At 55.8% G+C, this 22719-nt stretch overlaps 1 protein-coding gene and 1 long non-coding RNA gene across 8 annotated transcripts; one reads left to right on the top strand and one right to left on the bottom strand.

Moving 5' to 3' along the window:
- Positions 1–976: 976 nt before the first annotated feature.
- Positions 977–22381, bottom strand: STARD3 (StAR related lipid transfer domain containing 3). 6 transcript variants are annotated; one of them, XM_017648576.3, is made up of 15 exons: positions 22226–22381; positions 10249–10505; positions 7068–7145; positions 6670–6747; positions 6504–6557; positions 5996–6113; positions 5703–5801; positions 5421–5476; positions 4983–5075; positions 4248–4310; positions 3993–4088; positions 3545–3624; positions 3351–3455; positions 2131–2308; positions 977–1716 (listed from the first exon to the last, which is right to left on the bottom strand). In XM_017648576.3, the coding sequence occupies exons 2-15, from the start codon at positions 10456–10458 to the stop codon at positions 1612–1614; spliced, it is 1413 nt and encodes a 470-aa protein (XP_017504065.2). In that variant the 5' UTR covers positions 10459–10505; positions 22226–22381; the 3' UTR covers positions 977–1611. The 6 variants fall into 6 exon arrangements, with proteins under 6 accessions (XP_017504065.2, XP_017504070.2, XP_017504071.2 ...); XM_017648581.3 differs by having other exon boundaries at positions 2131–2251; XM_017648582.3 differs by having other exon boundaries at positions 2131–2224.
- Positions 7199–10289, top strand: LOC118973209 (uncharacterized). Of its 2 annotated transcripts, none has more exons than XR_012130756.1 (4): positions 7199–7319; positions 7800–7904; positions 9636–9756; positions 10156–10289. It is a non-coding gene; the product is annotated as an uncharacterized lncRNA (long non-coding RNA). The 2 variants fall into 2 exon arrangements; XR_005062447.2 differs by having other exon boundaries at positions 7228–7341.
- Positions 22382–22719: the final 338 nt, after the last annotated feature.

Genomic DNA, 22719 nt, shown 5'->3' with positions numbered 1-22719 from the left:
CTCTAGCCCAATAGGCTGTGTGACCATGGGTCACTCTCTGCTCCTCTCTGTGCCTCATTTTCCCCACTTCCTGGTCATAGCCACCTGACAAGAGCTCCAATGTGCCTGCTAGCTCCCATCTGCCCCTGGGAGGGACCTGGCTCTCATATACGGGGAGCCGGAAAGCAGGATGGCTGCTGGGACAGCCCAGCATCCAAGAGTAGCCACTCATGGTGCAAGAGCTGGCACACAGGGTTCTGGGCAGGGAGCAGCAGGAATGAGGGCACTGCTGAGTGGATAAAGCAAAGGGCACCAAAGAGGCAGTGACAGGAGCGGAGATAAGGACCTTGTGGGGATAGCAGAGCACCCTAACTCCTGATTATTAAAGTACTGTGCCTGACTCCTGATATCTTAACTTTGAAACAGCCCTATGACAGAATGAGTCTCATTTTTACAAAGCAGGAAATGGAGGCTCAGAGAAGTAGATTTGCCCAGGGTCGCACACTTAGCCAGGACCAAGATGGGAGCCCCCTGGCTCCAAGCAAATTGGTTCCCTTGGAAGCCTGCCGGCAAGGAGGGAGGAGAGCATGTATCCTGGTGGCCCTGGCTGGGATCTATGCTACCCAACCACGAGTGTGCTGGCGAGTGGAGGGGAAGAGAAGCAGAGATCCCAAAGGTGCCTCAGTGACCTGGAAGCCCAGCCCCTCCTCCAGGCATCCCCAGCCTTGAGACCCCAGAAAGTCAAGGCATGTTGTGGGCACCGCTAGGTCTTTCCTATCTCCTCCCAAGTCCGGGGCCAGAGACCTTAACCTGACCTTCCCTCCCAGGCAGCCAGGTGAGGGGATGGGGCATTTTTCTCTGACCAGTCATCCACTCAGGTGAACCATTCAGAAAAGGGGGGGTTTCCAGGAATAGTGTCCCCTCTGGCCCCACCCTCCCTCCCGCCTCCACAGTGCTGCCCTTGTCTTCCCTCAAGAGGCCAGGCCAGAGGGGTTGCTATTTTTTTAGTTCATGTTTTTATTAAGTGGCTCAAATTACAAAGGTCCCCAAGGAGGCCCTGGGGGAGGGAGAGAACCTGGAGAGGCAGAGGATCACTGCCAGCGCCCACCACCCTCACCTGCCACCCCTCCCCCACAACTGCATATGGACAAAGGTCCCAGACCCTTTAAATAATCCTTAAAACCACGATGACAGAGTAGGCAGGGGAAGGGGCTCCTGCACTTTAACGCTGGTGACAGGGCTGCCCTGACTATCCTGCCCAGGGCCCTGACCTCCCCAGCCAAATCGGAGGCTCCCATTCCAGACCCTGTTCCTGGCTAGGTAGGGGACAGAGGGTCCCCCCTCCAAGAGGGCAGAGACACCACGTAAACACTGGCTGGAAAGTCCCCACTTTCCTCAGTGGCAGAGCCCCAGAGTCCAGATACTCAACCCCACAACCTACTCGCAGCCATGGCTCTGGCCACGGCGTGGCATGCTGGAGGGTAGTAGCCAAGGTGCTGCCGTGGGTGCAGCCTCTCCCGCCTCACTACTTGAGGTCAGGTCCTCTTAGGCAGTGGAAGCCCCACTGGCCCCTTTCCGGCTCTGGAGGCTGTGGCGACATGACCCTGGCCCGCAGGGTAGCGAGGGGCGTGGTTACAGCCGGGCCCCCAGCTCTCCGATGCGCTGCCGCAGGTGAAAGCCAAATTCAAACATGGTGGCTGCCAGGCTCTGGTGGATGAGGTACCGGGGTAGGCGGCCCTGGGGGAGGCAGGAAGAAGTCCCAGGATGGCTTGCCCTCAGCAGGTGCTGCCTCTCAACAATGAGCACCATCAGGGGGTGCTCTGGGCCAGAACGCAGGTGCAGCTCTGGAATGCAGCCTAGGCCGCCCTCCCCAACCCCTGGCAGGAAGAACATGCCGTGCTGGGTCTTGGCACCAGCCACACAAACAGACCCAGGAGGGGCTGGGTTGGCAGCCAGCCACCCCTCCTCAGGGCCTCTGGAGTCTGACATGAGAGAGGAGAGGCACAGGCCCTCCACCAACTCAGGGTGAGACCATCTGGACCCTGCCCCAAATTTTAGAGTAAAAAAGGAGATGGAGAGTAGGGGAAGCCCCGAGCAAGACAGGGAGCTCCAAGGTCTCCCAGCACATCCCCTCCACTCCCCGGAGCCCACCTTGAGATCGGTATTAAGGATCCAGATGAAGGTACAGACTCGGGGGTTACTGGCTGACTTGAGCACGATGAAGCCCCCAGGACCGTTCTCTCCCCTAAGAGAAAGGCTCCACTGGAGGGGACTGGAAGCAGGCAAGGCCTCTGACCACCTCCACCCCCTTTTTTCGGCCCATCTTGCACTGGGGTAGAAGTGGAAGGGAACTACTGGTCTTGTAACCGCTACCCTGCCTAAGCAGGGCCCAGAATAGGTGTCCTGATGCCACAGGATACAGCCTTCCACCCCCCCCCCCACCACGTAATGCTCAAATCCCACAACAGCTTGCGATGTCTGCACAACCCCCAGTGGCAGGATGTTCAGCAGTTTCCTGGGCCTCATCTACTCTGTCCAGGGATTCCAGGTCAGCTCTGGCTGTGAAGAGGTGGGCTGGGCCCAGCCAAGGAGCAGTGCAGTGCCGGTGGGCTCCAGGAGGGGGCACCTTCTCAGGAGGCTGGCAGTGTCTGTGCTCTCTGGTGCCCATCCAGTGGCAATTTAATTTGCCCACAACTCCACTGAGCACTCTAAGCCCATTCAATAGACCAGGATATTGGCACCCAGAGAGGGAACAAGCTTGCCCGTCACCCAGGAAGTCGAGGGTGGTGCCAAGACCAGAGCCTCCATCTTGTACTCAGAACAGGGCCCTCTGTGGAGCCCCAAGGGGAAGAGAGGGGCATCTAGCAGGAGGCCTCCTGCAGCCCCGGAGTCTAAGATTAGACAGCAGAACTGGAGGATGCCCCGAAATAGGCAGCAGGGAGACTGTAACACCTCTTCTGGGGGGACTTCCAAGTGCTCAGGAAGAAAGGCAAGGGAGCAGGGACAAGGAGAGGAGGATGAAGCGACTGACTCCTCGGCAGGAAGGGGAAGCTCCAGCAGGCAGAGCCTCCTGCTCAGGTCACCCAGGACAGCACAGCCTGCCTTCCCCGGCCTGGCCCTTAGCCACGGCATGCCCCTGGAGCTCCCTGCAGCCTGGGTGGCATGCTTCCAGCCATTATTTCCCCAGTCTCCAGCAGACAGAGCAGCAGATTAGTAGGATTAGGGGCCAAGAGGGGTAAATCCCAGGAACAGGGGAGCAGGAAGGTGGCCTCAGCAGGAGAAAGCACCCAGCTGTACACACCGTACTGTCCTGCCCTCACAACCATCAGGGGAGGCCCAACTGGGATGACCCTGGGCACAGCAAGGCTCACCGGACGTATTTGTGCGTTGGGGGCTTGCTGCAGTGGGTGGTAGCTATCCCTGATGACAGGTATCGGTCTCTGCGCCGCTCGATGCGTCGGACATTCACGAAGTCCCTGGGGAGGGAGGATTAGATCAGGGGAGCCAAGCCCAAGATTTAAGGGCAGGAGGCCTGCGTGAGAGAGGGGGGCTTGGTGATACCCACCTGGGGGAGACCACACCACCCGCGGCCCCTGCAGACACATCGTAGGAGATGAGCGTGTTGTCTTCTACTCGCTGCAGGATCTGTGGGCCATCAAGGGAGACATGAGGTGCAGCCCAGCCAAGGAAGACGCAAGGGATGGGCTCCCAGTACCTCAGGAAACCCCAGGCCAGCCTCTTCTCTGCCCAGGTCCCTTTCTTAACGTCGTTCCCATTCACGGGCTCCAGGTTGGGTGCTCTATGAACACTCTCTTTCCATCATTCCTCTCTGGAGTCTGTTACCATCACCCCCATTTTACAGATTGGGAAACTGAGGCACACAGCAGTTCAAAGACATGACCCAGATTTCCAGAGTGTAAATGATCATGCTAGGGTATGACTGGCCTTGCTCTGTCATGTTGTTCTTCCTCTGCCCTGAGAAGTGGCCATGCCAGGCCCCTGGCTCTGCTCACCTGGCATGCGGTCACCGTCTTGTTCCACAGCACCATCCTCTCAGGCTGCAGGATCACTTCCTGGTATACCAGCTCTGCAGGGCAGGGCAGGAAGGTCTGGGGCAGGGCAGGTGGAGGGCTGGGTTGTACCAGATGTGCTCAAGCACACCAGCCCCTCCCTCTTGGTGGGGAGAAACACGCCAGAGGGGCCCTCAACCCATTCCTGGAGTCCCAGACAGAGCAGGCGACTGCAGGACACTGGCCTCCCTCACTCACCTTCAGGATGAATGTTTTGCCATGAAAGGGAACCTCGATGGTGTACACAGTATCCCCATATTCCTGTGGCAGGGACAGAGGGTGGCAGGGAGGTGGGGGAAGGGCAGGGGGAGGCGGAGAGAGTGGGGAGGGCTGGCGGCACACAAAGGGGTGATAGGCAGGGCAGGTTTTCAGCAGTTTGGGGTAGGAAACTCCAGGAGTTTGGAGATATTTGAGCAGCTGTTCAAAAACAGTGATTCTAACAAATGTCCAGCAACAAGGAGAGAGGCTTTTGATATCAAGTTAAAAGACAGGAGTACGGCTGCAGCTGCCACCATGGAGAACCGTGTCTCCAGGCCCATAAGCGCTGCCAGAAAACTAGCTGGAGAACAGCGCAGGGATATTTTCCCTGTTTTCCAAGCTCTCTGCCACCTTTTTAGATAATGTTGTTTTGATCATGAAAACAAAACACTGGACATAAGGCAGAAGCCTGGCTTCCCCTTCAAAGCTAAGCTGAGGGAGCGGGGGGGCACAGCGGGGAGAATAGGGTGTTGGGGAAGCAGTGGGGAGCAGCATGGAAATAAAACGTCCAGTCCCCGGCCTCCTGCCAAGTGGCGACCCCAGGGCCCAGCCTCTCTCCTGAGACAGGGACATGGTTCCAACCTGTGCAATCCTTGGGTTTATTGTTCAGGCCCCAGAAAAGGGAGTGAAAACTCCCACCACACAGGGTAGGTCAGGTGGAACAGAGGTTCTTACATTATTCTTCTCAAACTTCCAGTTCTCCTCTTGGGCCAAGATCTGGTCCACCACTGCCATGGCCTCCTTCCCCTGGTGGATGTACTCCCGTTCCTGGCCAGGGATGGGCAGCAGGGAAGGGTCAGCCTGGGGCCTGCACCCCACTAGGATCACGGTCAGTTCTTTCTCCAGACACCCCACACACCCCTATGAAAGCCTGACCCAGCCAGATGTGGGGTCCGGGCTGGTCTCTTGGGCCCTGTGGGGCTCCTGGGCCAGGCGCTCTGGCTGTGCTGCTCCCCCTGGGCCCCAGGCATGAAGCAGATACTCTGATGGACACCGGCATTCAGGCTGCCTGAGGCCTACCCTCCGCTGGGAAGCCCCTGCTCACCCAGGCTGAGCCCGCACTGGCCCTTCTCTGGGTGCCCACAGGCAGGGTGGGGGAGGGCTGCCAAATACCTGCACAGAGAAGCCTTTCTTTCCAATGACTTCCTCCTCTGATTCATTGTCAGACCCTGCAGAAAACAAGCACTATGACAATGGGAAGGGGTGGGGAGAGACTGTTGGGAGGTAGTGGGGTTCAAGTACAAGTGCGAGGATGTGAGGGATGAGTGTGTGTGGGAAAGGTATCGGTCTCTTTCCCCAGGGAGCTGACAGAAGGAACAGAAAGAACAGACCCAGCCAACCCACCCCTCATCAAGCCCCTCCCTGAAGGCAGTTCCCCCACCCACCAGCCCTCACCTGCAAAGGATTCCGGGGGTGAATAGAACTGGCCCTCAGACAGAGAGCCAGAGAAGAGTAGAGGTCCACGAGCGACAGCAGCCTGGGCAGCAAGATACCCTGGGGGAGCGGGTATGGGCAGACATTGTCATACCTCAGCAGCCAGGGGTCTCCCCTGCCCCAAGTTCACTCTTAGGCTCTCGGAGGCTGTTCAGAGTCGGCAACATAGCTCAGAACTGGCTCTCATGCATGCAAGTCTCCTCTCTCGGGGTTAGGATAATCTTCACTGCACCCCTTTACCCCCCAACACTCACATCGCTCCTCCTCGGCCTCCTGGGGTAGGACTTTGAAGTCAAGGAACCAGGTCTCCAACCAGGCAAGGACAAAGGAGACGATGGGGAGCAGGTAGCCGAATGCCCCTTTGCTGAGCAGCTGTGGAGGGAGGGGGCTGAGCTCCATGGCAAGGGGTCACCCCAAACCCAGATTCCCCTCTCGGGGCTACCAGCTCAGATATATACCCACTTCTGGTACCAGCTGCTTGGGGACCCTCCATGGCCTATGCCCCTGAGATGGACTGATGAGTTCTGAGCAGGATAAATGAAGGTTAGGCTAAAGGAAGCCTAACCTCCAACTGTTCTTGGGTTGCAGTGGGGCAAGTGGGGAAGCCAGTGAAGATGACACTTGGAAATATGGAAGGATAGGACTCCCCCTCAGGAGTCCAACCCTGACAATATCCCAAATCAGAGAAATGGTCCCTTCTTAGGAGAAACCCATCCCTTGGGCCAGATGCCTACCAGACCAGCCAGACCCTGAGCCACTGACCTCCGAGAGGGTGACCTTGACAATGAGGAATGCACTGGACACCAGTGTGGTGACCTGCCCAGGGTAGGGAAGGAGGGAGAGAGACTGGGGAGTGAGTCCTCCTCCACCCCATCCCTTGCACCTGCCCCCCCAGAACACGAGAGCTGCCGGGAGAATGGCATCTTACCGCAATCACCCACCAGTGCCGGAGCCGCAGCACAGCGTATCCCAGAAGCAGTCCCGAGAAGCGGAAGAAAGCCAGGACCTGGACAGGGTGAAGGGAGATGAGACGCCATCCCAGGCCAACCAGTGCCCCACGCCTGCTGCACGCTGACGCCCTCCAGGCCTGTGCCCCAGGTTCCCTCCACATGGGGGTGCGCACCTCAGGAGAGCATGGCTGTCAGTTTCTTTGGGGTAATTTGGATGTGACCTTCTTGTGGCTTCATTTAGAAACTTTTTATGAATACTGAGGGCTCCCCAATCAGGTCAGGATGTGTGTGGCAGAAAAAAAGAATCCAGCCCGAGTCCTGTCCCCAGTTCCCTCTCTGCCCGAGAGGGCCCTCAGGGTCCCCTCAGGTCACTCACAAAGATGTCAAAGAAGGAGGTCTTAAAGTTGTAGTGGATGATCTCCTGCTCCAGGTTCTTCTGGATGCCTGTGTTAGTCTGGAAAAGGGAGATGCAGACAGCTCTCCAGGCAGAACCAGGTCCCAGGGCTGCCCCTCATCTCCTGGAATAGGAACGGCGCGAGGCGAAGGGGGAACCTGGAGGAGAAGCCGCCGAAGCACCGAAGGAGCTCAGCTAGAGGTTCCTGTAAGGATCCAGGCAGCTCAGACACTGGTGGGCACACCCACAGGAAGGGGTAGGTTTGGAAGGCCCTGGGGCTGTGCAGAGGAGGTGACGGGCCCTCTGCAGGTAGACAGGGCTGGCAGGCAGGGTGCCGGGAGCCTGCCTCTTTTCACATAATTTATTCTCCCCCCCATCACTGTTGTGCTGCACCTTCCCACCAACCATCCATCTGGGGTAATAATGGGGGCTGGGGGTGGGGAGTGGTGTCAGACAGAGCCCCAGGTGGCAAATCAATTGATTAGGTTTGTGCTTAATGGGCAAAATCCATCAGGCGGTGGGAGAGGATGGCCAGCAACGGAGACAAAGTGAGCAGACTTGTCCTGACCCCTGTCCCAGCTTTGGCCACCCACACATTTTCAGTAGGACCACTGAGACCTTGGCTAGGAAGTGAGGGGGTCTGGATTGATACCGAGAGCCAGACTGTGGCCTGATCCCTCAGGAGGGATGGGTGACAGACCTTGGCTTCTGCAGGCGGGAGCACCAGCCCCCTAGGAAAAGAAGAGCACAAGGGGCCTCTGGGGAACCGGGGAGCTGGGGAGCCTGAGGCGGAGGACTCTTCACAACCACCTAGACCAGGTGATCTGAATTTGGGCCAGGGTGTGGCGGGGGGGGCTTATTAAAGATCCAGATGTTTAGACCAGAGTCTGAACTCAGGGTGAGCTAAGCATCTGGAATCTTTATAAAGCTCCCAGGTGATTCGGATGCTCAGGGCAGGAGTCAGGAGTCTGGATAGCCTCCTCACCAACACCCAAATGCTCCAGCACATCCCTTCCACAAGCCTCTACCTCCAGACCACGCTGAGCCTGTGGAATCCCACACCCCCTGCCCCTGGCCTGACAAGCCACCGCATCCCAGCTCAGCCCCGCTCACACACCTCAGACTGCTCCCTCTTGGGCTCCAGGCCCCCCCACCCCTAATGGTGGGCTGTCCCTCAGAGCTCTGGCCTCCTCCCTTTCCTCTTTACAGAGAACTCTCCCTCTGTGGGTACCCACCTGCCCTGATAGGACCAGGACTCAGTGGAGCAGAGCTCAGTCCCTGCTTTGTCAGTCTCTGGCTACAAGACTGTACCCAGGTCCTTGCATGTGATGGCAACACAGAGTCTGTTAGAGAACTAAAAACATACATGCTCCAAAATATGAAAATAAAACTACAAAATTGAAAATCAGTAATATTTTAATTAAAATTGATGGAGTATTATTTTAACTCTATTAATTGTTAAATCCAGCATTCTGAAACTTTTCCTTACATTTGCAAACAATTTGAATGTTAGATTTTTCTTGCTTTGAAACAATTCCCCAGTATGCATGATGAGTGCTGAGCTATTACAGCCAATATGTCCAGATAATTCCAGAAGTGAAATTTGCAGAAGTTTGTCAGCTCTTTTCTGGCAAGAAAATATATATTGAGTGAAGGATGTGGGTGAATTTCAGTGCTTGCTCTGAGGCTGGATGGGACCTCCAAAGGAAGAAGGCTTAAGACCTTGGAAGCTCTCCAAACAGCCCTGAACCTTGCTGGGCCTCAGCTTTTCCAACTGTGAGATGGTCCCTAAGGTCCTCGTGGCAGTGATTCCATCTCACTGAAGGTGACAGCTCATCTCTGTGCACAAAGACAGTCACCCCCAAAACCCTATGGCTCCACATGCCCAGAATCAAACTTACCCTCCTCGACCCCAAAACAACCCCCTCTCTAAACTCCTCGCTTCCATCAGTGGCCATCGTTTCCCTGTCCCTCAAGCTTGAGACCTGGAGGAAGCATACATCCAGAATCCCGACCCACTCTGCAGAAGGAAAACAAGAGGAGGCTCAGAGAGGCTGAGTCCCTTGTTGAGGTCACAGAGCTAATACAGAGGAGCTGCTGGGACTGACTGAGCCTGGGATGCCCTGCTGCCACAGCTCCTTCCTCTGTGGCCAGATCCTGCTCTGCCCCGTCAGCTCTACCCTGGAGATGAGGCTGCACTGCCAGCCAGTCCAGCACTACACAGGGGGGTGCAGTGCAGACCCAGTGCTGAGAGGCAGCTCCATTTCCAGGCTGCTAGGTGGTATCTCACCAAACCTGGAGGCCAAACTGTGGGGCACTGGAGGAGCATCCAAAATGGGGAGAATGCTGGGAGCCACTGGGAACTGGGAGTTTTTACTGGCTTGCTCCTCCCTGCACCCTCTGCTTTTAGCGCAGTGCCTGAGACACAGCAAGGGCTCAGAAAATGTTTGATGAATGAATGAATGGAGTCAGAAAGCAACACAGGGCAGAAAGAAGACAATGTTTCAATAGCTCAACCAGAGTCCACTGGGCAATCTCCTCCCTTCTCAGGAATGTCCACTAGAGGGCAGTGTGTCCCAGGGTCGAGCGTGAACTCTGGAGCCACAGGGTCTGGATTCAACTGTGCCTCCTTCAGACTTGCTGAGACCTGCACAAATGACTCAACCCCTCTGTGAGTAAAATTGCATTATTTCCAGAATCTCTCGCCTGGTCTTAGTGCATCTCCACATCAATAGGTGTTTCCAAGGGATGGAGAGAAGTAGTCCATCTCTGTATCAACGGGTAATTACAAGAGGGTGCAGGGCTTTTCTGAGGGCTTTTCTGGACCAGAGAGGTTGGGTGGGGCCTCTTCTCCTGCAATCCAGTCACAAGAGACATGGGAGAGCAGACGTGGACAACTGCTTGTAAGAAATAAATGCATTTCTCCCACTTTATTTCTCCCTTTGACTGATTTTGGTATCAAAGGTATTTTGCCCCGGATCTCCCCCACCCCACCCCATAGTTATAACCTCGGAGCTCTACTTTCTTTCTCTGGAAGATTTATTATCTTCCTCTTCTTCATTTTACCCAGGGATCAACCCCACTGAAGAGGCAACCCCCATATGGCAGATGGCGTGGGTGTCCCCCCAACACCACCTGTGTTCCCAGCCTCGGCCCCACTCACATTCAGCTCAATGATCCAGAGCAGAGAGATGAAGAGCAGGTCAAAGGTGACAAAGAGACAAAAGGTACGGCGGACATCAGAGATGGCCCGGTGCTTCTCAGGAGGTGGCAGGAGGAAGTGAGAGGAGAGGTCCTGGCTGGGGGGCAGCGAGGAGCTGAGGGACGCCACAGCTGGCAGGCTGCGCTCCAAATCCCCAGACAGTTTGTTCATCCTGATGGGCCCCACCTCAGGCGGGGATGCAGGCGTCAGCAGCAGGGCTGGGGAGAGGCAGGGCAGCTGGGTCAGGCATGCACGGCAGGAGGCTGGACTTCCCTTAACCTCTTTCATCTCTTCATGCACAGCTCCCAGGGACCACATTTGCTCCAAACACATCTGCCCCCTCTCCTTGTCCCAACCCCATAGCCCAGGGTCCTCTCTGGCTATGGGCCTTCTCTCCTAAATTCCCTCCAGTGGCCTGGCCTGCAGGCTAGAGGGGTTTCAATTTCCCTCTCACCCTGTTCCCTTCCTCACCACCTTCCCTGCAGAGCCCAGCAGGTTGGGGTTGGGGTCCATAGTGCAACCTCCGAGGGCTCTGGGGTCCTCTCTGCTGCCTGGGGGCATGGCCTGCTCCTGCCCAGCCCAGCCCTGTGATTCAGCCTCTAGTCCAGTCAACAGCCTCTAGCCGGCCCACCCCAAGGAGAAGAGGGCCCCAAGCTCTGTTCTTTGTTTTCCAAACACAAAGCCACATTCCCTCCCAGCAGCCAGCCCTACTCCCCCACCCCCTAATCTATGGCAACTGGGAGGGACTGTGCTCTCTGAGTGGGACAGGGGAGGAGGGAGGGAGGACGGACATCCTGGCCCCTTCTCTCTACCCTGCCCCCCCACCTCAGCCCAACCATGGCCTCTCACCTGGAGGGCTCCCACTTGCTCCTAAAGGGAGAGCCTCCAGGCTGCCTCTCTCACCCTGCAGCACCTCACACAACAGCCAGAGAAAGCTTTCCAAGACATCAGTCAGACCCTGCCATGCCCCGGCACAACGCTCCAGAGGCCGCACCCTCGCGGCCTAGACCCCGCTGGGCTGGCTCTGCCCACCTTCTCCGGCGGCTCCTCTCAGAGGCCTGCCGCTGTCTCACCACCACTGCCACCCTGGCTGGTGGGTCTGTAAGTGTGGCGGCCCTGGCCTGCCTCGGGGCCTTGGACCTAGCTCTGCGGCATGCTGCCTGGAATGCTCTTCCACTCCTTTCAACTGGCAGCTCAAAAGTCCTCTCCTTGGAGCCTGGCCCCCGCCCCCAGTCACAGTGCCGTGTTGTGTTATGGGACTTTATGTTCTTCAGTGAACCCCTCAATATCTGAAATCATCTTACTTATTGTTCTGCAGGGTGTTTACCTGGCTTGGTCACTGCTGTCTCCAGGGCCTAGCACAATGCCTGGTACTTAACAGGTATTGAATAATTGATTATTGAATAAATGGCTGCCCCAGAGTGTGTGCTGGCCCTCGGCTCTGTTTGGCATGTTAGGGAGAAAGACAGGCATGAGCCGGAAAAAGGGACGATAAGGCTCAAAGGAGAAGCAGTGCAAACTGCCCAGGTAGCAGGTCCCATGTGAAGACAACAAAGGCTTTGCAGGGAGGTAACTTTTTCCCCAACCAGATCCCAACAGGGGCACAACTGAGCGGAACTAGGCACTGCCCACATCACACCTCAGCCCAGGGAAAGGACACTCCGTGAGGGAGGACCACACAGATGAACCTGTAAATCAAATAACCCCACCTTGGCAGTCAAGGAGGCACCTCCTAACTAGAATGCAACATACAAGCCTCCCACCAAACAGATCAAGGCCTTTGACTACCTTGACTCTGGCCCACTTCTCCCTTGGTGGGTATTCAAATAAAACTTTCACTCTGTTTGCTATTGTGTCTCTGCCTTCCATTCTTTGTTGCGGCCAGGACCGGGGAGAAGGAACTGAACTGGTAACAGCCCCATGCTATGCAGCTGAAAGGGACAGGACAAACTCTGAAGAGAATAAGAACCAGCCACCACCCAGGGAGCAGCCAGGGCTCCCCTGCCCACAGCCATGTGGCATGACCACACAGGGCAGGAAGGTTCCTCCTGTTTTACAGATAAAACAGCCCAGGCTCAGAGAGGTGAATAGACTTACCCATCCCTTAACTGCCTGTGCAGCCATGGAGCTGAAATTCTCATGAACCCTGAGACAAAATGGGCCCACAGCGCTCCCCTTCTGCCATGCAAACCACAGGCATAAAGCCTCTGCTCCACCAAATTACTGGTAAGCAGCCCTGAGAAGCCCTATCCCCTGGGTAGGGGAAGGAAAGGTCACTCTAGAGGCAGAGAGGAGCTGACTCAGTGTGGTGGGGCCTGAACTTGTGGGGCTTGATCAAGTCTCCCTGAGTCTTCTCACACACCAGCACCAGGGGGCAAGTTTGGAGACCAGAGGAAGGAGAGCCCTACATGTTTGCCCCTGATCCTGGGAAGAGCAAGATCTAGCTAGACTCTGCTCCTGGTCAGCTGTCCCTCCCATACCTTTGTCAGGTCTACTAGCTTCTAGGGCCCCCTCAATAAACTGGATCCAAAACAAGCCCCCCGGTTTGTGGCCAGCAGGAGGTTCTGGCCCATCCCTCTGCCTCTGCACAAATCCTGGTGGACAGGAGCTGACTGTTTGCAGCAGAGGCACCAGCCCAAGGCCACCCCCCAACACCGGGCTCTTGGGGTTGCCATGACAAGCGCATCTCAAGGGTCCTGAGGGAAAGCTGGGCCCAGCTCTGGGAGGAGGCAGTCTGCCAGCAATGGGCCCCCCAACATCCATCAGCCAGACCTGGTGCCAGACTGAATGCTCAGCGCATCCCTCACTGTGACAACGCCACAGCTTCGGGTGTGGTGACATTTTCTTGTCTCTAATGGCCCTCTTGTCTCCTGCCAGACCTATCCCCATCTCTCCTCACCTCTCCTATTTCCCTCACAAACTACCTTTCCATCTTTGCTTTGCAAGTCTTTGCACCGTCCCCTACCCCATGTCCACCTTTATCTCGCCCCCTCTCTGGGTCTTCCTCGCTGTCTCCCGCGTGTGAGTCTCCCTCTTTCTCCGGCTTCCTCTCACACTTCTCTCTCTCTCCTGCCCATCTGCATCTGCCTCCTCCCTGTCTCTCTCTCCCTCTTCCCTATCCCACTGCAGGCTGCCGTGGCTTCCCTACTAGTCTGCCCTGCCTTCTCCCTCCCTCCCTGGGGATACAACTTGGGTGGCAGCAGCTTGGGTGTGAGACACACTTGGAGTGGCAGCAGCACTGACACTCACACGCCCAGACATCCCTGTTGACATGAGAGACACAGACTGGGGCTAAGAGCCGAGGCACTGGGGAGCCCGGGAGGGCCGCAGGCACAGGGCTCTGAAGCGGGGGTGCAGTCAGCTGGCCAAGAGTCAGGGAGGGGGGGTTCCGCATCCCCCTCTCCCGTGAAAGCAGCCCAGAGTCCAGACAAGCAAGAGCCTGAACAAGAAACCAAGCCCCGGTCAGGAGGGAGACCTGGCACCGGCTCGGAGCCGCCACTGGTCCCAAGCAACTCTGGGCAAGTGCTCACCAAGCCTCTGTTTCTTTATCTGGGGAAAAAAGTTAGTGTTTTTTTTTTTAAACTTTTTTTAAGCAAGAGAAACTTTTTAAAAAAGAAAACCTTACTTGGAACTTACTATAGAAAACAGATAAAAACAGGACTGGTCAGAAGGTGGCAGCCAGCCAGCTCCCGGCCAGCCTGCCCTCAAACTCCAGGCTCATCCCTGAGGCCCCTCCGCGGGCATAATTTGAAAACCAGTCACTCAGATGACTTCAAAAGGCCTCTGAGCTCTGTCAGACCACCTGCCAGTCTAAGAGGTGACCCTCGGGGGCAGAAGGTGGCAGCTGCCGGCAGAACAGCTAGGCCTGGCCTCCGCCCCGCTGTGCCCACCCTCCTGATGACAGGGAGGCAGGAATGAGTGTTATGAGGCTGGCGACGGCAGGGCTGCCACCCAGCACCCTGGGAACAGCACCCCCCTGCCAAGCCCACTGCTGCCGCCACCTGCCCACCTCTGAGCGCTTTCAGAGGTGTCAGGAGGGGAACAGCACGTGTGGCCTGAAGGAGTCCGCCAGGGTTGGCTGCAGACTTAACACTCACTCAATGTGTTTTCAGAGGCTGAGCTGCTAAGGCCTGGGGAGAGTGGGAGGAGGGAGGGGAAACGGTTTTCTCACCCTAGGTTGGAAGGGGAAGAGGGTTGGGGAGTGGGAGGCAAGCCAGGTCTCCACGCAGAGCAGATTAGTCAAGCAATTTCAGCTCCTGAGGCACAAGCGAGGGGTGGGCACAGGCCCTCGCACCCCTCCCAGGCCTTCTCGTACTTGCCCCTGGAAATGCCTGTCCTGGCCAGCTTCTGGGTGGGACCCCTGACTCAGGGCAGACAATAGCAAGCAGCTGGTACTGTGGAGACAGATCTGGACTCTGAGGTCAGGGTTCAAATCTCAGTGCCCTTACTGGCTGTGCCATCTGGGCGAACAGATCCATTCTGAGATTCGGTTTCCTCAGTTGCATAAATAAAGGCAATGTTAATATACTTAATGCCACAGAACTGTACACTCAAAAATTATTAAAACGGTAAATTTTATGTTATATTTATTCTATCACAAGAAGAAGAGCATCAGTAATTGCTGCCTTGCAGGGCTGGCATTTGTGTGAGCGCCAGGAGGAGGCGTGGCAGGTACTCTGCCAGTGGTGGCTGAGATGGATCACATATTGGTGAGGCCATTCAGGTGAGAGGGTACTGGGGTGAGGGCAGGCTTACACATTACAATGCCGTGTAATAAAATCACCCCGAAAGGCCTGGGTTCAAACCTGAGCTCTACAATCCCCCTCCTGGGCGAGCCAGAGCAAGCTCTCTAAGCCTGAAGCTGGGGTATACAGCAAGGACTAGGTCATTCCAGCTCCAGGCAGAGGTGAAGTCCCAGGTTGGGGGTGAGGGCAGGAAGTGGGGGGCTGTCCTGGCTCCCTGCACAGGCTCTTGAGGGAGTGGCAGGACTGATCTCTGATACCACCTCTTCCCACTGGTGCCTGGCCGCACGGCAGCTCCAAGCTCCATCCACCTCCCAGCCACCCCAGTTCTGAATTTCCAAAGCTCTTGGGGGCAGGGGCACAGACGGGGCCTTGCTGGTCCTCAGTCACACACCAGGCCAGAAGCTCCAGCCACGTCTCTGCAGCTTGACACCAGGGCTGCGTGCAGCTCCCAGCTGGCGCTTCCTGGCCAAGGCAAGTCTGCATTTTGAACAATGCCACTTACTGGGCAAGCCTCAGAGGATGCGTCTTGAAATTGGGGATACTTGGCTTGAGCCTGGGCTGTCTAGGTCTTCGAAGGACACAGCGATGCACGCAGCACGCCCAGACCAGTGCTAGGCACTACCGAGAAAGCCCGCAGCAGATATTCCCCACCGCCGCCACTGCCACCATTGAGTCTTCTCACCCTTTCCTGCCTCCCACCTCCTCCAGGGTGCTGGCCCAAACTCAACAAGGTCCTACTAGATTGGTTCCACAGGGCTCTGCTGTGTAATCCTGGGGGCAGGGGAACAAATCTCACCTATATCCAGAAACGATCCACATTTCTGGGCCACGTGGCTTTTCTAAACCCTCTCTCAAGGCCAAGGAGCCAGTAGACACAGGCTCTCAACACTTTCCCTGTTCTGCATTCCTCAGGCAATGCTAGCACTAGCCCCACACAGGCCAGGAGGACCCCTGGTGGGGTCCCTAGTTCAGTACAAATCAGGAGGAATCAATGAAGCCAAGAAAGAACCGGACCCCAGGCCAGGAGAAGTTCAAACTCTGGGTTCTCACCCTCTACCACTGAACCTCTCCACGCCTGTTTAAAACAGGGACAACAGCAGTGCCTGCTTCCTACAGGCACTGTAAGGATTAAGTGACTTTATTAAGTGCAGTGGCCTAGAACAGTCCCTGACACAGGGTCATTACTGCATAAGCATTAGCCGTCATGGCATATCCCTGCCTCTTCTTCAGATGACACAGACTTGAGCTCTGACTGCCCCTGGGACAGGGCTGGGGTTGTTCTGGGTCAAGCCAAAGTTAATGGAGAATCCACAGATGGGCGGAGGCAGAGGCCGTGGATGTGCCTTGGCCTACGTCCTGCTGCTGGCCAGCCTGGGAGGGAGCTGGTTCAGGGAGCAGGACAGGAGACCAAACAGGCCTGGGGACCATCCAGATGCGCCAGCACAGAAGAAACAAATCCGGGCTGGCCGTGGCCCAGGCTGGCGCCCTATAGACACCATCTCCTTTACTCACCTCCCTGCACCCCCAGAGCTGCAGAGATGAGGATAGAATGGAAGAGAATGAAGCTTGAGAGGCCTGTCCACAGTCCCCGAGCCAGGATGGGACTAAGCTGGCCCCAGAGGCATGTAGGCATCCCCGTGCTGGCTGGGACCCACTAAACCCAAATGTAGTTGTCTCCAGAGCCTCTGCTGGCCAGAGGGCAGATGGCAAAACACCCTAAAGAGCTTAACAGCCTCCCAGCCAGGGCCTGTGGAGAGCCCAGCATCCTCTCTCCATGTCTAAATCGCCAGCAAACCTGTGGGCTCTTCCTTCAAAATCCAGCCAGTATCTGCCCGTTGCTCATCACCACCACTACCATCACCCTGTCCCAGCCATCATATCTCACCTGCTACAGTTTCCTGACCACCACCCTGTCCTCATCCCAAGTCTATTCTCAACACAGCAGCCAGAGGGATCCTGGTATAGGTCAGACCACATCTCACCAATGCCCCAAACCTCCAATGGCTCCCAGCTCACTGAGTAAAGGCTAAAGTCCCCACTCTGGCCTACAAGCCCCCTCTTCCCCTGGCCTCTTCCCCTTGAACCCTCTGCTCCAGTCACACTGGTCCCTCTTGGTTCCTTGGCCATATCAGGCACACTCCCACCCCAGGACCCTTGCACCTGCTGTCCTCTGTCTGGAGCTCCTCCCCCAGGTCTCTGCAGTGTTCCCTTCTTCCTGGTCTCTATATGAACATCCCTTTGGAGAGGCCTTCCCCAAACTCCCTGTTTAGCCTCCACCCTCCATCCCCTTATCCTGCTTTATTCTTCTTCACAGCATGTATCTCCCCAGATGTATATGTCTACCCATTGGCATTTACTGCCTGTCTTCTACCACTGGAACGCAAGCCTCACCTGAGCAGGTGTTCTCTGTGCTTTGCTCACTGTGCTGTGCTCAGTACCCAGAATGGCACCAGGTGTATAGTAGACATTCAGGAAGAGTGCTGATCAACAATTTACAAGGTCCGTGCACAGGTGCACGTGTACACTCATGCCCAGCCCTGACAGAGCAGCCCCTCCCTGTCCAGACTGCCTCTCCTGGAGCTGGATTCCACCCTCTGCTGGTGTCTTCTGCAGCCCAGAGACCAGGCAGCCCTGCCACCAGTGGGCAAGGGGCACTGGTTTCCTGGGCACCTCAGGCATGAGAGCTACCTCCCTCCCTCTCCCTGAGCCCTGACTCACAGGGAGAAGACTGGCGGGATGTTAAATTCCTTAGATAGTGAAGGTCAAGGAAGAGGAAGGACTTGCTCCCCAGCCAGACCCCAGCACTCCTCTCCTGCTATGGGGGTTGGTCCTCCACAAGGCTCTCCTGACCACTGGCTGCTCCCAGGACTCACCGAGGCCAGCAGGTCTCCCTTCCATGCTTCCACTTCTTTCCCTGTGTTCTTGTTCTGGAATGAACTCACCCCAAGGGAGAACTCTGCCTCTTCAGAGACCAGTTCAAACATCACCTCCCGGGCAAAGCTTCCCTCACCCTCCAGGCTTCCCCAATCCCCAGTCTCAGGACTGAGGCTCAGCACTTCCCTTATCACACAGCTAGACTTGAATGAGAGAGTCATCTCTCCTCGAGCTCCTGAGGCTCAGGTCACACTGCTTGGCCATGGTACGTATAGTAAGGTAACTGGTCTGTGGGCCCAGAATGTCCACTCTAGAACGGGGGACGGGCATGGACTTGGGGACTGGGCATCAGACCTGAAGTCAAAAGCCCAAGGCCATTCCTCACTATGCCTTGTGCCCTTGACCAAAGCACTAAGTCTCCATGAATCTCAGTCTCCGTGTCTGTAAGATTGGGATAATACAGTGACCACTTTACAGAGTTACTGAAAAGATTAGAAATAACGCATGGCAAATGTCTGTGCTTAGTTCCTTGTAGCAATGACTACTGTTCGGGGCCCTTGGCCAGGCATGTGCACCATGGCACTTCGCCCCAAATGAGGGTCCTGTCAGCACTGCCGGACGGAAGGGTGAGCCCCGGGTTCAGGGAGCTGACTACGGATGGCACATACTCAGCTCCACTGCAATTCAGGGCTCACTGGCCCATGCCGTCAGCCTCGGCACGGAAGGCTTACTGGACCTTACCTGGCCCCACCTACAGAAGGTTTGGGAAGTTCCCTGGGAAAACAGGAGTTTAAGGAGAGGAGGACACAGAAGCAGTGACAAAAAAACTCTCAGAGCTGAAGCTGGGCTCCATTTCTCCTTTCCTTCTGGGGAAGTGGAAAGGGGAAGAGTCAAACTAAAACAAATTATATTCACCATTGTATACTACCCTCCCCCTACCCAATCTGAGGTTCTGGCAGTACCTGAACTAGAAAACCTAAACAAGCTGAGATCTACTCAGCCCTCCTGCTCCCTCCACATGCCAGGCCCTGTTTAGTGTCAGGAACGCCCCAGCTCTGTGATTCCAAGACCCCTGCCTGGCCTGCCAGAGGCTGCTGAGTCAGGCCCCATCCCACCCTAGTGCTCTTGGGTAAAATTTGGGGTTAATAAGGCAAGTTCTCAAGCGCAGTCTGGAAAGGGCCCGTCATCTTCCTGGAGAGACCTCCGTCCGATCAGCCCACTCGAGGGAAGTCCCCAGCAGGGTCAGGCACTTCAGCACAGTCTCCTCCCAGCCCCAGCCCCAGCCAGACAAAAGCCAAGACCAGTTTCTTCCCAGCCAGAAACTCACAAGGATACACAACTGGCCACATGGAATGTATTCCTTGTCCCTTGCCCCACTGATGTGGCAGCTGCCACTTTGGGGCTTGGGCCCCAAGACAGTTTCTGGGAGACATCTGTGGACCTGGAGTGAGGAGACAGTTCTTGAAGTCCCCACTGAGTGACCCTGACCTTACTTCCCTGAATTTCAGCTTCTTCATCTGTAAAACAGAGCTAATAATCCACTGCTTGATCCAACAAGTATGAGCTGAGGAATCAACAGGACTTTTGTTTTCTCCCTCACATGCCCCCAAACAGCTCTCGGTGTGTGAGAGCTCGGTTCAGTGCGGCACACGGACCGAGAGCCTACAGCACGCCCCAAACTCCTCTGGTCCCTGCGGATATTCGTGGGCTCCAGTCTGGTGACGGAGGCCAACACATAAACAATACGCGGGTCACACTGTGACCAGAGCTTTCAGGGACAAATGAACAAAGGACTGTGGGCTCCCAGAGAAGGAAGCATCTGACCCAGGCTGGAGTGAGTGAGGTCAGGAAAGCCACCGGGGTAGGAGCCACCTGACCCTGGCCTGAAGAACCCGCATCTATTAGCTAGGGGCGAGGAAGATGAGCATTCCAGGCAGGCAAACCAGCATGAACAGCCCAGACTCTGGTCTAAAGCACAGGCCCAGCCCATAGGCGTGCATGCTGACCCTACCTCAGGAGGTCTGCCTCCAAATGCCAAGTTCCAGACCTCCAAACCTCCCCAGGGCATGGGCCCGCAGGCTCCTAAACAAAGGGGGTCACTTCCTCATGGCCAACTGAGGAAAGGAATCCCCAACCTCAGCAGAGGAGGCTGCCTCTGCCCTCCTGCCCACCTCAGCTTCTTCCCCCTGCAAGAATTCTGCTCAGAGGACCCAGCTCTCCATTCTCTGGGCCCACCTGGATCTCTATCTCCCTCTGGTAAATGCATCATCTCATTCTAAGGCCCTCACTGATTGTGGGCTCCTCTGGGAAGCCATCTTGGCCTTTCTCTCCCTTGGGTTCCCAGGGCCACTTCTCTGGATCAATGCTCGTCATATAACATTTATCCATCTCCAGAGTCATTTCCGGAGCTGACTGATACCAGGTCTGGGTCTTTTTCACTCAAGAATTCTCACTAGATAAATCCAGATCCTTTCCCCAATGCCCTCTACTCTAGCATTTTGCTTATTGACAAGGGGCAAAGCTTTGGGGTTCTGGGACAGAATGAGAAGTACGTTACACCAAGCATCTTCAAACAGCTTTTGAAATTAAGAATCATAACCACTGCTCTATATTGCTCTTGTATAAATAACACCTAACATTTATTTACTGAACACTTCATGTGCTGTTTCAAGCCCTATACACACATTATTTCATTTACACCTCATGGTAACTCTATCAGGTGGGCACATTACTATCTCCATTTCACAAATGAGGGAAGTAAGGCACTGACTTCATCAAGGTCACAAAACAGTGTCCAGACCCAGGTCACCTGATTCGGGAGTCTGTTCTCACTATGCTCCTATAACGGGGTGCTTGTAAGGACACAGAGGGACAGTAATTAGTCTAGCGAGTTGGGGAGGACGTCAGTCCAGAGACATTACTGTCTGAGCAGAGCACTGAAAGACAAAGAGAAGGTGGCCCACCAGATGATAGAGAAGGTACTTTCCAGGCAGAGAGGCTGGTATGTGCAAAGGCATGGAGACATGAAATAGGAAGGTGTGGGCAGGTGCATACTGTGGTGCAAAATTATTAGGCCATTGGGTGCACAGAGGAAACTGGTAAGGAAGAGGTCAAATGATAGATTTATAAATCGTGCTAGGGATTCACCCTTTTCCCACAGGCAGTGGGAAGCCATCAGTTTTAAACAAGAAAGTGACACTGAAACTTGGGTTTTAAAAGGACCACTAGTTACAGTTTGGAAACGGGGTTGCAGGCAGCCGTAAATGGGAAGTTGCTGGGAAGTCCCTGCAGTGATCCTGGTGAGAAACATATCAACAATGTGGTAACGAAAGAGATGGAGGCCCAGGACCAGGCGTGAAGCAAGTTCAGGAAGTTAGCTGGATTAGGTCACCTCTTAGGTATGGGGACTGAGTGAGTGAGAAAAGATAAATTTAAGATACTCCCAGGTTTCTGGCTAGAATGAGCAGCAAAGGAAGAATGAGTGTGCAGGGGAAAAGACCAGTTCAAAGTTAGATACATGAGCTGCAGCTGAAGTGGACTGGCCACTTGATGGTCAATTCTGGGGCTCCAGGGAGGGGCTGTGCAGAAGATGTAGATTTGGGCGCCTTTCAGGTATGAGTGGTGTAAAGCTGAAGCCATGGGAGTGGATGAGAGCATCCAGATTCAGTGTACAGAGTGAAGGTCTGGGCAAATGAGGTGAATGTGAAACGGTACTTCTGTCAGAGGAGTAGGAAGAAAATAAGATGCTGAGGCAGGGGATGCCCAAAGGGGGATGGGGCACATGTCGATTATGCAGATTAGGAATGTGGTCACGAGTGTTATGCATCTTTAAGAACTCAAGAAAGATACTTAAAAGGGCCTTTTAGAGGTCGACTAAGAAGTTATTCACTGCCGTTTCCAAAGGAAGTTCGGGGAGACAGGATGACAGTGAGACGTACCGGGGTGTGCAGGTATTTTCATCATCCTCAGACCCTGACCCCTCCCCACATCCAAACCCTGACTCTTAATGCCCAGATACCATCCCCTCGCCTCTCCCTTCAGAATTAAGACGGAAGCTTTGGAGGGCGATCCGGAACGCCCTCCCGGGGCCCTCTCGGGTGGGCGGGGCCGCGGAGGGTCAGCGCCGGAGACCCCAGAACCCCGCGCGGGGCGGAGCGAGGCCAAGCCCAGGAAGGGGGCGGGGCCTGGGACGCGAAGGGTGTGGGAAGGGTCGGAGGGAACCAAGGACGGACATTGGGCCGAGGGACAGGGACAGGATCTGCTGGCAAGACACAGCCCTCGTACTCCCACCCGGTCCCAGTGATCTCTCCTGGACCCACCTGCTCCGTGTCAGCCATCGCCCCAGCTCTTCCTGCCCCCGCCGTAGTCCGGCTCCGCGGCCCCGGCAACGCCTCCGAGCGGAAGGGGATCTCCCAGTAGCGCCACTTCCGCCGCTGAGGCCGCCCGGGAGAGCGAGCGGGGACCTGGGACTGAAGCCCCGCCCCCTCGCCTCAGCCTCCGCCCCCAAGCCCTTGGGCCCCACCCTTCGCGAAGGGCCGGAAGTGGTGGTTGCTTAAGTGGGTCGTCCCGCTAGTGGAGGAAAGGGGAAGAAGTTCGGGGGCATCACCGTTGTTGGGCCACCTAGGCCCGGGTCAGGGAAAAAAGAGCTTCCTTAGGAGGCTGGTGGGGGCAGGTACTTTGGAGGAATCCAATTACTCTTGAAGAACTTCCCACCCGCCTTTCTAGATCCCTAGCAGGATCTAGAACTTTCGTGTTGCGAGCTTGTCTGCGGGAAAGACTCCTAAGAGGACTGGACAATAGGGGCAAGGCTGTG

The sequence above is a fragment of the Manis javanica genome, chromosome 4 (genome assembly GCF_040802235.1).
Source record: "Manis javanica isolate MJ-LG chromosome 4, MJ_LKY, whole genome shotgun sequence".
Taxonomy (NCBI): domain Eukaryota; kingdom Metazoa; phylum Chordata; class Mammalia; order Pholidota; family Manidae; genus Manis; species Manis javanica.
This window is presented reverse-complemented; position numbering and strand designations above follow the sequence as displayed.

Coding starts and splice junctions, on each gene's coding strand:
- STARD3 (XM_017648576.3), bottom strand. CDS start 10,458: ATGAACAAACTGTCTGGGGATTTGGAGCGCAGCCTGCCAGCTGTGGCG. Junction 6,748..7,067: donor CCTCCTTCTTTGACATCTTT/GTGAGTGACCTG, acceptor CACCCTGTCCAG/GTCCTGGCTTTCTTCCGCTT. Junction 6,114..6,503: donor TCAAGGTCACCCTCTCGGAG/GTCAGTGGCTCA, acceptor CTCCCTCCACAG/CTGCTCAGCAAAGGGGCATT.